The sequence below is a fragment of the Saimiri boliviensis genome, chromosome 1 (genome assembly GCF_048565385.1).
Source record: "Saimiri boliviensis isolate mSaiBol1 chromosome 1, mSaiBol1.pri, whole genome shotgun sequence".
NCBI classification, from domain to species: Eukaryota; Metazoa; Chordata; class Mammalia; order Primates; family Cebidae; genus Saimiri; species Saimiri boliviensis.
In genome coordinates, this window is record NC_133449.1 from 23,124,011 (window position 1) to 23,140,898 (window position 16,888).

Here is a 16,888-nt window from a genome sequence, read left to right on the forward strand (position 1 = left end):
CCAGATGATGGCAGTGGAAGGGCACAGGTGAGGCTCGCTCAGCTCTGCGTTCCTCCCTGCTGCCCGGGCTAAGTTCCCCTGGTTGGTTTTCATGGCATTCTTGTGGCAGCAGCCCCCTGGCCAGGAGGCGTGGAAATGGCGGTGGCCTGGGCTCGAGGGGATTCTGAACCACGGGAGGAAACAGTTAGCAGGAGCTGGGTTCAGAGCTGGACTCATGGACCTGAACATGGTCCCCTAGAAGCCTCCAGAACCTGGGGACCACATGGGTTTACTGAGGGCCTAGAACTCGTCACAGGACGGGCAGCTGTGGGCAGGCTCTGCTGATGCCCATCACCAGCGGCTCCGCACGGCACCCACCCGAGGACCTGGGCTCCTCAGCAAAGGGCACACCCTGTGTCCAGGTTTTTTCTGAAGGAAGTGAAGGAAGGAATGTCATTGCATTATTTTAATAAGATAAATAAAATTCCTCAACTATAGGTTGCTTCTAGCTTCAGATGTTGTGAGTGCTCAGTAGAAAATGGGTAGTCTTATGTATCTTTCCAAAAGAAAAAAAAAAGACTTTTGGTTCTCACCACAGTACTGCTTTCTTATACACGAGAAATTGCTTGTAGTATTCACAAATGACACAGCCAAACAGCAGGCCGGTTGTAGCCCACTTCGCCTGCTCGCAGCGCATCTGGGCCCGCCTCTGCACACCCAGGACACCCCAGATTCTTTCCCTCGAGCTGTTCGTGTCTCGAGTCATCCCGCTGTGCCGCAGCAGCCACTTGAGGGCAGGGCGGTCTCGATCATCCGTGTCCCCAGTGCCTCAGGCAGTGCCTGACACAGACCTACAGCCCCAGCCCCGTACTTGTTTGCCGAAGAAACTGAACGCCAGGAGTGCTTTGAAGCCAAGGGCCTGAGCAGTCGGTGTTGGAAAAGTATGAGATTTTTCAAGTTCACAAACTCCACCAATTTTAGGGTGATCATTGGAACTCCTGCAGTTTTAGCACTCAGAACCTGGGAACCAAACTCAAGGAGACACCAACCTCCTCTCCTGGAGGCAGTGGCTATTCCAGGGCAAGTTTCCAGAAGCTTCCCTACCCTGTCAAGTTGCCAGGCCAGAATGTGATTTGGGAGGGGAGACTTGGTGGGTAGCTGATAGAAGATGCTGAAAACCTCAACAGCCTCTTGCCTGGGACACCTCCAGGATCCACATGGTGGAGAGGGGTTTCTGTGCTATCTGTGAAGGCGCTGCGAGTCAGGAGGCTGGGATCGTAACATTCATGCTTTGCTCAAAAACTAGGCCCCACGTGGGACTTGGCACAGGCTTTGTCTCTCTCGGATGCCTCTGATTCCGGGAAAGCCAGTTCCCTGCCTCTGAGCCACCAGGACCCAAGAGCCTGGAAATACAGCAGAGGCTGCCGAGTGGCTAGATCAGATGGGGCACACATTAAAAGCTCCTCTATTTGGAGAAGGCTGGGAAGACCATGCTGTTGTTCCCTAAGACTATTAGTGAGTGTGGCCAAGTCCCCAACCCCCTCTCCTCCCAGCTCCTGCCTGTCCCACAGGTAGAAACGGGGCAGGCCCCTCTGATAAGGAAGCTTGTCCCTTGAATTGTTCGTTTCTCAGGAGATTCACCCTTTTTCTTTGTTTCTTGCTCTGTTCACAGAAGCAAAGCATCTGAAATGCAGGCCAGAGATAAAGTGCAGCCTGATGCAATTAGCTGAGCACAGCCCACAGGTCCTAATGGGATACAGCTCCTGCTCCTCCCAGCAGCCCCTTATGTAGACGCTGTGTGTCGTATGCACTGCACATCAAAGCCCCAAGTGTGGCCCGGCCTCCCCATCCACACCCCCTCTCTGTCCCTGGCACAGAACCCAGGAGAGCCACTCTGGTCAGAGGGGCTCAGCAGTGGGCTCTGTCTCCCACCAGCTGGGTTCCTGGGTCAGATTTCATCAGAAGTCACCATGAGGACCGTGGATCTCACTTGAGAGGCCTGCAGCTGCGCTGGAGGCCCCTGTGGCCTTCTGCGACTGTCCCTGGCAGGCCACCATTTCCACCCCTCCTCCCACCCCACCCTTCGCCCCAGGCCTGGTTGGGCTCTGGGTGTACTCCTGGGGGCTGTGGTCACTCTTCCCAGGGCCACTTCTACTGCCACCCACACCCCCACATGTCCCAGGTATGCACCTCAACCTCTCCAGCATGTTTCCAGGATATTTTTTTTCCTTATTGTATATAATGGCCATAGGGAGTTAAAAAATGGCAAACAAAGAACAGTATAGACAATAAAATAAGTTACCCATAATCCCCTCACCCAAGAATAACATCCCTGTTAAGATTTTGGTCATTTCTTTCATATATATATATATATATATATATATATATATACACATATATATATACACATATATATATACACATATATATACACATATATATATACATATATATACACATATATATATATACACATATATATATACATATTGTTTGGCACAGGGATGTTTACATAGGGAGGCCATTTGTGTGTCATTTTATGGCCTGTTTTTCTCATTAAACATTATAATGTAAGCATTTTCTCATTACATTAAGAATTCTTAGTGTACATGATTTTTGATAACTATATAATATTCTGTTATAAGGCTGTGGCTCAGGGAGACCAAGGCTGTCCTGGTGTTTGTTTTCCGCCTGAGGTTTATTTTTTCATCCATCTACAAATCTGAACTAGAGTGGGCTCATGGAGCAGAAAGCCTGCCTCCTTCCTGCACAGAGGCACTGAGGGTCCCACCACCCACCTAGGAGCAGTATCTGAGCTGTCCCTGCATGGGCCTTAGCTCCTGACTTCCCCACACCTCCACCATAGGAATTTGGGTCTCAGAGGCTGGTGCGGGGGCAGGATGAGAAATATGTAAAGTCCCTCACCTGCAGCCGGCTGGTGGCCCCTTCGAAAGCTGTCCTCTCCCATGTCCAAGAGCCAACCAGTGGTAGCACAGCGTACCCAGTCAGCGCTCAGCACATGCCCTGATAAGTTGGTAGCATCGGTGTGGTTGTGGTTTGTGGCTGATCCGAGGGCTGGGGATCCCGTCTCATAGCTCAGAACGCTCTGCCTGTTGTGGTAGGGCAAGTGGAGAGAGTGGCCACAGAGGGTGCCAGGGAGGCTTGGGCGTTCCTGGAGGCAGGAGCTTTGCAGAGACCCCAGCTGCTACTACCATGGCAGGACGCCCTGCGATTCCTGCCAGAGACCGGGTGCAGGGCTGGGGCTCTGCCTCTGAGCCTGAGCTCAGTGGGCGAAGCTCAGACGATGGGAGTCTTGTTCTGGAGACTGGCCCCTGGCCAGGCTGTGCTCACCTCCTCTTCTGCTTCCCACAGGCTCCCGGCATCTCCAAGGCGGACAATCAGTCCCAGGGACTGGCGACCAGCATCCGGTGGGGGCAGACGCCCATCAATCAGTCCACACCCTGGGACACCGATGAGCCACCCTCCAAACAGATGAGGGAGAGTGACAATCCAGGTGCGTGCCTTGTCAGCAGACAGAAACAACTGAGCCCAGGGCTTGGTGGGAGCTAGTGGCTTCGTGGGGACCTCAGCTCCTGCACAGCAAGTCCTGATCCCAGAGCCTGCAGAAGCCTCAGTTTCAGGGGCCGAGACACTGTGTGCAATTCCCTGTTCAGGACCCATCACCCTACCTCTTTCTCTGCTACTCACGGAAGGACTCCAGAGAGCAAAGAGAGAGAGAGTGACATTATCAGGGTGACTTTGAATTAGCTCCGGATTCTTTTGAATAATCATTCCCAAACCTGGGCACTCTGATTCATAACAAATTTCTTAAGTCATGCCTTCCCATAAGGTTTTTTCTTGCCAATGGCTGTATGACGGCGGGGGTGTTCTCCCCTCGGGGACGGGGGAATTCACCAGCTCAGACAACATCCCAGCCCTTCTTTGGACAGCTCCGACCATAACAAATGGTCTGTCTTTTCCCTCCCATTGGCCCCAGAGCTCCCCATTATGATACACAGAACACCTCGGTTTGGGCCTCCACAGGACAGCCCTACAGGTATCAGGGGACCCCTTTCATCCCCCTCTCAAAGTCTTAGGATAAACAACCCAAGCCATTCCAGCCACGCCCCACAGTCCACAGAATCCAGGTCCTTTGCCTTCCAGGGACTCGCTCTGCCCCCTGCAGCCCTCTTAAAGTGCCGTATCCAGAACTCAATACAATAGCCCAGAGTGGCCCACCTGGCACGTGCTTCCTTCCGAACCTCCCGTCTCATCACTGCCCAGCTAGTAGCCACGTCACATGCTGCCTCAGCAGCACCCAAGATGCCCCAGCAGCTACGGTTCCCCGTGTTCATGTCCTTACAGTCGGGCTTAAGCAGCTGGGTCAGGGGACCCAAGAGCAAGTCCTCATCAGTGTTTCCCTATTTGCTCTTAAGATCTCCTAGACACCAGCTTCTGTTGCTGACCCTAACCCTCCCAATTATGTTCTCTGCAGACCTGGTCATGTCTTCCACATCATCATCCAAGTCACAGATTGAAATGCTGGGAGTTGCCACATATAATAGACACTTCCCTTTAGGTCTCTCATGCCCGTGGGCCATTCACCCCATCATAAGTAAATCACCTCCATGGCACTGTGTCTCTGTGCCTCTACCACAGAGCCCCCTGGGGTCCCACCCATTATGCTCTGAGGGTCTGATGCATTTTTCCAGACTCCCTGGGTAATCCTGGAAAGAGCAGAGCTTGAGATGACATGCTTTGTGCTTAGGACACCCAGGCTGGCTCATAATGACGCCACCTCCCCTTGTCAGGCTTGGGGACAGTTCCCATTAGCAGTCCATTCTAGAAGCTTGCCATTACTTCATCCGTGTTTACTGGCTTCCGGTTCTCCCTGCCCTCTCTTGTTATCCAAATCATCACGTGCTGTTGCACGTGTGCTGCATGCCCGGTTCTGTGCGTCCTCTCGGCGCCTGCAGTGATGGTGCCTGCTGCTGCTGAGGAAACTGGCTCAGGAAGGGCTTGGGCCCAAGGTCCCTCGGCTGGGATGGAGCAGAGCCAGGACTTGCGCCGTGGTCCATGTGACTCCGAGCCTTGCTCCTCACCACCAGCCAGTGGCGCTCCCTTGGACCGTGGTCTGGTAGTGCCCCGCCATCTTGGCTCCTGCCCTACCTTGGCACCATTTTCTTTCTGAGAGAGAACTCACAGCCCCACGTTCTATCCTGTGGGGCTTGTGGTGCTGAGTGGCCCCCTGTCCCCTCCTCTCCTTCCTCTGTCTCCCCATCTTCAGGCTACACTGCCACCCCAAGGCAGTTATGAAAGCCAAGGTAGCATTTGGGCCATGGAGACCCGGACCCAGGCTCGTTCAGTCCAAGGCGACCCACACTGGCCTTCCCTGTCACGGTGTCTGCTGGTTTCTCTCACAAGCCCCCTTAGGTCACCTCGCCCAGCACAGGTGGCCTTGCCTTTTGTGTCTGGACCTCACTGGGTTCAGCCAAAGTTTTCTTAAGGACTAAAGTGGGGTTCTCTTGTTTCCCCCAGGGCGGGCCATGCCCAGGTTGCCTAGTTAGCACAAGGCCCACCCTCTCTAGCAAGGCCCCACCAGGCTTTCCACAGGTCCCTCTCCCGGGTCCCTCCCCTCCTGCGAGGACCATGCCCAGCCGGGGGGCCCTAGTGCTCCTACCTGAGGGCTCAGCAAACACCCCCACCTCCACCACCCCCTTCCCCTGCCTCCCTCAGAGGCAAGATTGCAGAAAGGGAGGAGAGACCCCAGCGTTTACGGAGCATTCACCACATGCCACACACTCTGCTAGTTTTATTTTGTTTTGTTTCCAAATACATCTTCCTCATTCAGTTCTTCCCAGTAGTCCCTGAGGTAGGTATTGCTAATTCCATTTAATAGTTGAGAAGAATCAGGCTCAGAGGAAATAAGAACTAGGTGAAGCCAGGCACGGTGGCTCACGCCTGTAATCTCAGCACTTTGGGAAGCTGAGGCGGGCAGATCACCTGAGCTCAGGAGTTCGAGACCAGCCTGGAAGCCCATCTCTATCAAAAACACAAAAGTTAGCCAGGCATGGTGGTGCACACCTGTAATCCCAGCTAGTCGGGAGGATGAGACAGGAGAATCACTTAAACCCAGGAGGCAGAGGTTGCAATGAGCTGAGATCGCACTACTGCACTCCGGCCTGGGAGACAGAGTGAGACCCCGTCTCAAAAAAAAAAGAAAAGAAAAACTTGCTGAGGCTCTTGGCTACTAAGTGGTGAAGCTGAGAGTGGAACCCAAGTCTCTTTGAAGGTCTCTGCTTCCTTCTGTCTGCTCTGCTGCCTCTCACGTCTCCCAGGCAGGTCTTGCTTCCTCCTCTGACCCCCTAGCACACTTATCCCGGGTAGACATGACCACAGATTCTTAATCGGTCAGTTCCTGGACAAAGGTGTCTCATTCACCTCTGTGACCCAGCACCCAGTGCAGGGCCTAGGGTGGTCAGTGTTTGTTGAGTGAATACGTAACCGGCAGATGACGTGTCTTCCATCTCCCTTACAGGCACAGGGCCATGGGTGACCACGGTGGCCGCCGGGAACCAGCCCACCCTGATCGCACACTCCTATGGAGTGGCCCAGCCTCCCACCTTCAGCCCGGCTGTGAACGTCCAGGCCCCGGTCGTTGGGGTGACCCCCTCACTGCCTCCCCACGTGGGACCCCAGCTCCCGCTGATGCCGGGCCACTACTCGCTCCCTCAGCCGCCCTCTCAGCCACTGAGCAGCGTGGTGGTCAACATGCCTGCCCAGGCCCTGTATGCCAGCCCTCAGCCCCTGGCCGTGTCCACTCTGCCCGGTGTAGGGCAGGTGGCCCGCCCAGGACCCACCGCTGTGGGCAACGGCCACATGGCAGGGCCCCTGCTGCCTCCACCGCCGCCGGCCCAGCCGTCTGCCACTCTCCCCAGCAGTGCCCCTGCCACCAATGGGCCCCCCACAACCGACTCGGCCCACGGGCTGCAGATGCTGCGGACCATTGGCGTGGGGAAGTATGAGTTCACCGACCCAGGGCACCCCAGAGGTAAGTCCTGCCACCACGCGCCTCCCCACAGGCCTGCGTCTGCGCCTCCCTGCGCGGTCGGTCACTGCAACACCACCAAGACAGGAGTGTGCTTCGTGGCAGCTCCCTCTCTGTCCTCCCCAACCCGGAGGCTGCAGTGGAGCCTCCGCCTGCCCAAGACAACAGGCCTGAGATGGGGGAGGGAGGGGGAACATGTGGAGGGTGGGACAGGGAAGGTGGGGAAATGCGCCTGGGTACGAAGAGGGAGTCCGGGAAGAGGAAGGAAGGGAGAGCCTGCAAAGCCCAAAGCTGTCCCCCTCCAGCCCAAGCCCTGGCCATTCTTACCTCCGACCCCCAAGGTCAGGCCAAGGTACAGAAGGGTGAGAGTCATCCACTCCTCTTAGGGCTCCACACAACAGTCCCTTTGGTGACCTTCTCCATGTTCTACCCATGAGGACTTTCAGAGTATGAACTGTGTCCTTCCCCGGGGAAAGCATCCTCTGTTGTGCCATCAGATGAGAGCAGTGCCCAAGGCAATTTAGTGAGGCCCAGGAGACATTCCCGGACCATCCTGAGCCACTTGAACGTTTCCTTTCAAGGATCCAGGGGTGGCTTTGTGAAACCTTGGGAAAAAACACCTCCAGCCTCAGCCTTCAGTGAACCCTCTTCCCGTAGCCTCAGGGGAGTTTCTGAAGGAATGCAAAGGTAGATCCTTCAGAACAGAGCCTCTGGAAGGATGCATGCCGGACGTGGTCCTAGCTGGACCCCCCAGCCTTAGGTTAGGGTTCTTGATGCTTATGTGAGGGATAAGTCTGGGCTGGAAGGCAGAATGGGACAGAGGACCAGGGCACACACATGAGGCTTGCCAGGTTCCTCCCTTGGACCGTGGTCTGGTAGTGTCCCACCATCTTGGCTCCTGCCCTACCTTGGCACTATTTTCTTTCTGAGAGAGAACTCACAGCCCCACCTTCTATCCTGTGGGGCTTGTGGTGCTGAGTGGCCCCCTGTCCCCTCCTCTCTCCTTGGTCTGTCTCCCCATCTTCAGTCTACACTGCCACCCCAGGGCAGTTATGAAAGCCAAGGTGGGTCTGCTGTAGGTTGGCCTAGCCCTTAGCACCCCAGACAAACCAAGTCCCTGCTCCTGCTGGGTGCAGTGGGGAAGGCTGCTGGGCCACTGCCAGGCACAGGCAGCTCCCAGTCAGGAGGCATTCGGCCGCAATGGGGTGTCTACACCTCCTTTGAAAGAGGAGACTAGACGGTCCTAGAAAGCATGCATCTCTGGGGAGAGCTTCCTAGCCTTCCTACATAAAACCCCTCAAGGTGGCATTTCGGGGGGCCCTGCCCCTCAGCAGAGCAGGGAACCCCACCAGCCCCTCCCCTCTCTGTTCTCCCAAGTCTCTTCCTTTGTCATTTCAAGCACTTTGCAGGCCTTGTCAAGCATCCCAGCGATAAAGCTCATGTCTGGATCTCTGTTGGGTTGATTCCCAATCTGACTGAGCTCTGACTGCCTTTGTTTTTGAAATCAGCACTAGTTTTAAATGACAGAATTATAGAAAATTACATCTAAATTCTGGGAAACTCTTGCTTTAAGATCTTTTTTTAAAAAAAATGACTAAATTGATTTTTTGTCTGAATTGTTTTGGTTAAGCTCTGTCTCCCTTTAAAAAAAAAAAAGAAAGAAACTTACTCCCAGTTCAAGGTCATGAGTCAACAACTCGGACAGAGTGGGCGGTGGGAATCCTGCTTCTAAGGCTATGCCAAAGCCCGGAGTACCAGGCGGCATATTCTCTCCCCACGTAGCCCCTCTGGGGGTCTCCTACAGCTAACGCAAGATCTTGCTGGCTTGCCACGTTCCAAGCATGCATCTAGGAAAAGAAGCTCTTTTGTGCCACAAGGTAACTAGCTGAGATAGGACTGGAGTCCCTGGTGTGAGGCTCAGCACCAAGCTGGGATCTGCCCCAGCAAAGCTGCTGGGTGCAGGCAGCGAAACGTCCTCAGCCATGAGCCCGTGAGATCAGAAAGACACAGGTAGTGGGGACAGGACTCTGCAGGACTTCTGTGTCTACTTGGGTCAATGACCATTGCAGAGCTGCTCCTGTAACCTCTGCGTGGGGACCTGAGGGCGTGAACCATCCTCTGTGGTGGTCCTGAGCCAATGGATGGGAGGGGACAAGAAACAGGGGCCCTACTAAGATTCCCTCTACCAGGCCCCACGGGGCAGACTGAAGGCCAGGTGAGGGCCAGGGTTGGGGCGGGCCTAGAAAGTGTCCACAGCCCTGCCTTCTGGAGAGCCAGCGAGACCCACCAGCTCTAGCCAGTGATAACAGCTGACCTGTCCATCAGCCTGATTTCCAGAGGTTACCAGCACATTGGCTCTTTCCTAAATTCCATGGAACTTGCTTCTTTATATACAGCCTCATCAGCTGATTTAGCCCCTTATATTCTCGGGGAAGAAAGACAGTGATGCGTGAACATACAAATGCCTCTAAACTCAAGCCTGGGTGGGTTTTTTTTAAATATATAAGTAATTTCTCTTTTCATTTCTAATCTTAAAAGCCTTTATTGCTGAAGCTGTAATTTGTCTGTCAGATCTAATGTCAAACAACTGCATATTTTTTTAAAATAAGAAACCTGAATTTTGAAACTAAATCTTTGAAACTTGCTATGTGAGAGTCATGTTCCTGACGGGACCACGTGGGCTTGGATTTGGGTCACTTTTAATTTTGCCCCTAGGGATTTTATATCTCTGAAGCCCAATTGATTTCACACTCCTAAATGACAGACAGCTGGCTCCAGGCGGGAACAGGAGGCTCTGCGTGATGGCGTCAACACAAGTCAGAACTCCACTTTAGAAAAAAAAAAAGAACTTTCCTTTTCTCCTGTTCTCTGTTTGAAACCTTGCCCAGCATTATAATAAGATCCACCATGCAATGCCTTGAGATCTAGCTCATTAAAGTCCCTCGCTTTTCCCTGCTATTGTTTGATGTGACAACCTGGCCTCTCCCAGGGTTGAGTAATTATGGGGAGATTCCCCTCCATGAAGAACAGGTCTTGCCAGCCAGAAGGATGGGCCACTGGTATTTTTAGACTTCATTAGTGCCCTGATTTAAAATTTCACATTTTATTTCTTGTAATTATCTTCCGATCGACTGAGCTAAAATTTCAGTTGGGGCCCTATTAGTCTGCCTTTCCAAAAAGGGCGTTGGGACTTTAATTTAAAACTTAACCAGTTGAAAAATAAAGGTGGCATGGAAATGCTTTTTGATTTGCAGTAGGTCAAGCGATTGTCTCTCATCTGTGACTAGAGAAGCCAGCTTGTGTGCAGTTCCCTTTAATGAGTGTTATTTAAATGCATTGAGCACATATAGATTTTCTTAAGAAACTTACAAGACAAATCTTTCTTTCTCTAAGAACAATTTGGGGGTGGGAGCAAGCTGTAGGTTTTTTTTTTAGATGATATATCGAAAGCTAATTAAAAATAGATTTCATGTGTGCAAAGTGATAAGGGAGGAAAAAAGAATTAGTTCCATCTGAATCCTGTTATGAAGTACCGAAGATATTTGTCTCGTCGTCGGATTGGAACCACCGAGCTAATTCGTGGGGAGAGGTGTGGCCAAGCTCAGCCCTCAGTGAGACCTGAAGTCAATGTCACTGCCCCTGGGACCCCGTGAACCCAGCTGTGCGTGCCTGATGACAGAGCACAGGCTACGGATGTAGCTGTTTCTACCCCTGCCTTCTTTGGCAAACAGTTTTCGGTGGCTCAGAGGATGCATGGAGACCTTTTAAAGCCCCAGGCTCCAGGCCTGGTGGTGAATTGCAGAAAGGCTATTGTATCTTCACCTGCGGGGCTGGGAGTGAGAAGCCAGGCTGCACCTGCTCTCACCTGCTCCTAGACCAGAGAGCAAAGCCCATGTTGACCTGAGCGGGGAAAAGTGTCTCTTCTGACTTTATGTTTTGCAGGTCTAGGGTGAGGGGCCCCGAGGATCCAACCACAGGGCTTGGCCTCCCTGCTGGGAGGTCGTACTGGGAGAGAGGGATGGTTCAGCCCCTGCCTTTGGTTCCGCAGCTCCTCCCTTCCCATTCCGGCACTGGACCCCCACTCCATGGTGCGCCGTTCACCCTCGCAGCCACACTCGCCCCAGTCTCCACAAGTAACAATGATGAGATCTTGTGAAAATACTTTGAGGCACAGGGAATAGCTTTGTGACTGGGTCAAGCCTCCTCACTTCTCTGAGCCTCTCTTTCCTCATCTCTAAAATGGGCATGACAGTACCACCCTCACAGGGCCTCAGGGAGAACTGAATGAGATCGAGGACGTGACCGTCCATAGCACTGTGCCTGCTTACCACCAAAAGCAGCTCTGGCTGTTACCTCTGGCCCAGGGTCTAGAGAGTTCAGCAGCGAAGGAGGCTAGGGAAGAGGCAGAAGGACAGGCCCTCACCGGCACAGAGGAGATGGAAGAAGCCCACACTTGTTGACAGGGCTGGCAATCCCCGGCCGAGCCATTTAACTTCGGGATGGGGACCGCTTCCCTAAAAGGGAGGTTGGATGCATCCCTTTTCTGGCAGGACGACTCAATGGGATGGCTCTCCCCCTGCATGGGCCTGGCACGCATCTTATCTCTCCTTGCCCCACATGCTGACATGTCCAGGGCACACTTCCTTGTGCAGCCTCCATAAATATTCTGGAAGAAGCTGGGAAAGCGTGATAAAGCTGTTCGCCCACACTCAGGCCAGAGGCACAGAACGTTATCCAGACTGAAACTGTCTTCCCACAGACCTATTGTTCCTGTGTCTGGGCCTCAGAAATGCCAGCATGAATTTGTCCATGGTTCAGACTCAAGGCCTGCGGTCATCTATGGCCAGACCTTTGTCCACCTCTAGCGCTAACTCTGAAAACTCAATTGATTCCGGTTTCTACATATCTCTGCTCTTCTGTCCCTCCACCCACCATCAGGCCACCATCATCTCTGGCCTGCTTGCTGGCCTCCCAGCCCACAGTGCATTCCTTCCAGTCTGGCTCCAGGGCGCAGCCAGAGTGACTTTTTTTTTTTTCGAGATGGAGTCACTCTTGGCCAGGCTGGAGTGCAGTGGCTCAATTTCAGCTCACTGCAACATCTGCCTCCTGGGTTCAAGCGACTCTCCTGCCTCAGCCTCCCGAGTAGCTGGGATTACAGGCACCTGTCACCATGCCTGGCTACTTTTTGTACTTTTAGTAGAGATGGGGTTTCACCATCTTGGGCAGGCTGGTCTTGAACTCCTGACCTCGTGATCCACTTTGGCCTCCCGAAGTGCTGGGATTACAGAGTGATTTTCCAAATACAGGTCTGGCCCTGCCTCGCCCCGTCCAACAGCCCGGCTGCGCTGCGGTCAATGGCTCGCGCTGACTCAGTGCTTGCCCCCACTTCACCCTTTGCTGTTCTGCCTGCGGGGTGCCCCGTAACCACCCCAGGCCTTGGCTCTCCAGTCCAGCCCTGTGCTGTGCCTTGGCCGAGTGCCTGTGAGACTGTTGATCTGTAAGCCCCTGAGGTCAGGGGCAGCAAGGACTCTATCTCATTCCCACTCCACCCTTGGTATCTGAGCCGGTGCCAGGACTCAGAGATGCCCCAGAAGCGTCTGAGGAATGTGGGCACAAAGCACTGGGCTGATAATTACCCACCAGGGTTCTGTGACTTCCCCCTTCCCTTCACATGAAAGCAGGTCAGTGCTCAGGGCCCCAGGCATACAGAGATAGAAAGTGCCCTTATGAGACCTCGTTCCACAGCCCATCACCCCCCGACACCTGACCCATGCCTCCGGGGATGGAAGTCCATCCATTTCAGACTTCCTTCTGTACCGAAGCACCTCCACTCCATCCTGCCCCAGAGCAGACACACTCTGGAACTCTGCCTCAGTTTTCTCATCTATGAAAGGGGGAGAACAGAACCCACTTCTTACAGTTGTGAGGATTGGGTTATTTTACACATTCCTAGGCTTAGAATCACACCTAGCATGCAGTCATCACTATAAAACTGTTCTCTGTGATTATTTTACTGGTTCCAGGGCCATCTTTCCATGTCCATGACCTTTTAGGGGCCCAGGTTAATGAGTCCCAGGAGAGCACATTAGCATCATGATATCTGAAGCACCTAGCTCCTGGGAGTCCACCGTGAACAGAAGAAAATCTCCTTCTCCCATTGTAACGTGTGGCAGTCCTCCACTGGCCGTAGCAACTGGAAGGAAACAGGCTGTTGCTGGGAACTTCTTCCTAATTCCAGGAGCTGTCTGTCTTGGGAGACTCCTCCTACCTCCCCTCAGGGGCTCTCAGTATCCTGTGGCATTCAGCTTGATAATCAGGGTGCCAGGGACACAGCCGGGGTTGGGTCCTCCATGGCCACATCAATAGATGGGGCCAAAAGAATTTTCTGGCTCCTTCAGAACACACAGCCAAGGTTGCAGGCAGAGAGAGCTGATGGGGAGGATGTGGCTGGCCGCGTGTTCGGTGGTCGAGAGCCCAGATTCTGCAGCAGACTGCTCAGGCAGAATTCAAACTCCACTTCCCACTAACCCAGTGAACTTCTGCTAGAAAACTGGCATCTCTGAGCTTCAGTTTCCACATCTGTAACTTGGAGGTAGCAGTGGCATTCTCATAGGCATGCTTTGAGGATTAAATAATGTATGTAAAGTCTTAACCCTGTGCCTGGAAGAGAGTAGGCTTGAATAATATTAGCGGTTGTTATGACCACTACTGTAAATCCTAAAGACTCCTGGAGAAGACACCAGGCCTGGAGCACCTAAGCCTCGGGACCACCCCTGCTTTTAAAGCAAGGTTGTCCAAATAATCTCCCAAATCTAACTGAATAACTCATAACACGGATCTGAAACCAAACCCCCACCCCACCCTTGCCCTGACTGCAGCCCCCACCCCGATACACACACCCCCTCCTCCAGGAAGCGTGTATCTCAGGCCGTGCAACTGGACACTCCATGTGCACAAGGTTCTTTGTCCTCGCCTGAGCTGCACCTGCCCCAGCCCTGCTCAGAAAGCCTCCTCCCCTGGCAGGGCTCTGTCCTCACGGGGTTTGTTCATCAGTAATTGGAGGGTTGTCTGGGGCTTAATGGTTTTGTTAACAGATCATTTGACTGTGAGTGAACCAGGCAAGCGGAAAGATGCCACAGAGGCTGCCGGACCACCCAGGGACGGTGTCATCCTGGGAGCAGGAGGTGACTGCTGGCTGCCCCAGCCTGCTCAGCAGGGCACAGGTGGAGCGAGCCACCCTGGGCCCTCCCTCCACAAGGCTGTAGGAGTAGATGGGCTTTCAGCCCCAAATGTCTACTGAGTATCTTCAAGGTCAGAAGCCCCGCTCCGGCCCCAGTTGTCCGACAGGGCAGAGGTCAAGCTGCCGATGGGAATGAGAGGGCTCTTCAGATGGGGCCAAGGGAAAGGAATGTTCCTTCCTGGGGGCTTCAGGCAATGGTGCTGATCTGCAGCAGAAAGCCAGATGTCCTGATTCCAGACGCTGTCTTCCCTCAGGAGCAGCAGACTCCGGCAGACACCAGCAGGGTAACCCGTGAGGTTTCAGGTCAGTGACACGCAGAGGCCACTAAGAGGCTTGAGTCATGTCCTCTCCCTCCCTGCTGCACCACCATGTATTTACTGAGCCATAATGTTGTAGTCTTAGGTACCTCCTGTGCACAGAGCCACCTTCTCTCATGAGCCAAGCAAAAGAAACAGTCAGGGTGCCAGCTGCATGCCCTGTGCCGTTGGGGCTCCTGTGCACATGAGGCCTGTGGCCATGCCAAGCCCTGGGAGAGAGGCGTGAGTCTGCCCTGGGGGACCTGGGAAGATCAGGAGGTGCCAGCAATAAGGGCTTCAGGGGCTGGAGAAGAGAGGGGTCAGGTTAGACAGCCTGCAGGAAAGTTAAGGTGACAACAGGAAGGAAGGGGACAGTGAGAGGTTCTACAAATGCCAGGTCTTAGGAAAGAATGCTTGAAGGAAGTGCCAGAGAAACAGAATTATGATTTTTCCAATAGATCCCTCTATCATAGAGTCTCTCTCTCTCTCTCTCTCTCTCTCTCTCTCACACACACACACACACACACACACACACACACACACACACAGCATGCACACAGTTTGCAAGGCCTGTCCTGATCTGAGACAGGGTCAGCTAGTGCGTTAAGCGCAAAGGCCCAAGACATCCCTTTCCCTGAATGCTGGGCACGCCAAGCCTGGGAACCTGCTTGGGCTATTTGGCTGACTTCTTAGCCTCATCAGTCAGTGTTTTAGCCCATCTGTCTCCAAGGCCATCCTGGTCTTGCAAGGTGAAGCCCTCCTTGATCCTCAGGAGCTTTGACTTGGGTAGAAACAGCTGGACGCCATTAACCCCCAACAGGGAAATCAGGTGCACATCCATGGGTCAGAGGTTCCCTGTGCACCCTGCTCTCTCCTGTCATGGCAGGGGTTTAATGGCATGTTTCCCAATGCCTAACCACTATTTAAACATCTGACATCTGCTGTCTGTGCCAGGAAAAGCATGCCATGCTGGACTGCACCCTAGAGCTTTTTAGAGATTGGGATGAGTTTTGAGAGACAGTGAGCCGGGCCATGGCGTGGGATGTGTGCCCCTTGTTGCCATGTGATGGGCAGGGGAGGGACATAATGGCACCCCAAATAGGAAACAAAGCTCGAGAAAACATGGCACAAAGCCAGTTCAATGCGAAATGACCTGGTTGAAATCACATTCCATTCAGGAGCACACTCACTATTCTAGAAATGTAAAGGGTAAAAATAACACAAGCAGAGTATTCTAGGAACACAAAACATTGCATAAATTGCTTGAAGAAAAAATGGCCGAAAGGTTGCCGTCCACTGAAATAGCTGTCATTGCCTGTTTTCGTGTAACTCTCTTCTTTAACAAAGCGTGTATGTTTATATTTTTACAACATTTGTATTATGTCTGTGTTCAAGGGAAGCCCAGTTGTTTTCAATTCACCACAAGGCAACCGCTCCTTACTTTCGCAGTGTCCTGGCAGCCTCTTGGATGACTAAGCACAGCACTGTGAATGGGCTGGTTCTGCCCACAGGCCTCTTACTACCTCACCCCCCTCTCTTCCAAATGACCTCTCAGTGTCATTGCTTACTGCCTTAGCCCCAGGTCTACACACAATGCCAGTGCGTATTCATTTTTCACCAACATCAGCAAAGTCAATGCCAAAGCTACATCTTAGTCTGGTGGGGCATGCCCTCCCTGGTCATGCTCCAGCCTGTCAGATGCCTTTTAAAGGGATACCAGGTGACAGGCTAGGTGGCCCAGGGAGAGGGACTGTCACCTCCTTGGTCTTCAGCATCACACTGCAGATAGTCTGACTTTTGATTTTGTGCTGCTGTTGTGAAATGCCACAAATTGGGTGGCTGAAAACACAGAAATGTGTTTTCTCACAGTTCTGCAGGCTGGAAGTCCAACGTGAAGGTGCAGGCAGGGTTGGCTTCTGGTGAGGCCTTGATTCTTGGCTTGCAAATGGCCGCCTTCTCACTGTGTCCTCACACAGCCTTTGCTCCATGCATGAGCACTCCTGGCGCCTCTTCCTCTTCTTAGAAGGACACCAGTCTGATTGGGTTAGGGACCCACCCTATGACCTCATTTAACCTTAATTTCCTCTCTTTTTTTTTTTTTTGAGACAGTCTTGCTCTGTCGCCAGGTGCCAGGCTGGAGTGCAGTGGCACAAGCTCGGCTCACTGCAACCTCTGCCTCCTGGGTTCAAGCAATGTTCCTGCCTCAGCCTCTCAAGTAACTTGGATCACAGGTGTGCGCCACCATGCCCAGCTAATTTTTGTATTTTTTAGTAGAGACAGGGTCTCACCATGTTGGCCAGGATGTTCTGGATCTCTTGACCTCGT

The 16,888-nt window shown here is 53.0% G+C and overlaps 1 protein-coding gene across 4 annotated transcripts in view; it reads left to right on the forward strand.

The window, feature by feature from the left end:
* Positions 1-16,888, forward strand: part of KLHL29 (kelch like family member 29) — a 332,691-nt gene that overhangs the window by 258,635 nt on the left and 57,168 nt on the right. For all 4 annotated transcript variants that reach the window (XM_039462530.2, XM_074394613.1, XM_074394622.1 and 1 more), the window contains 2 exons: positions 3,352-3,493; positions 6,518-7,030. In XM_039462530.2, the coding sequence (XP_039318464.1) occupies positions 3,352-3,493; positions 6,518-7,030 (655 nt within the window). The remainder of the gene's footprint in view (positions 1-3,351; positions 3,494-6,517; positions 7,031-16,888) is intronic.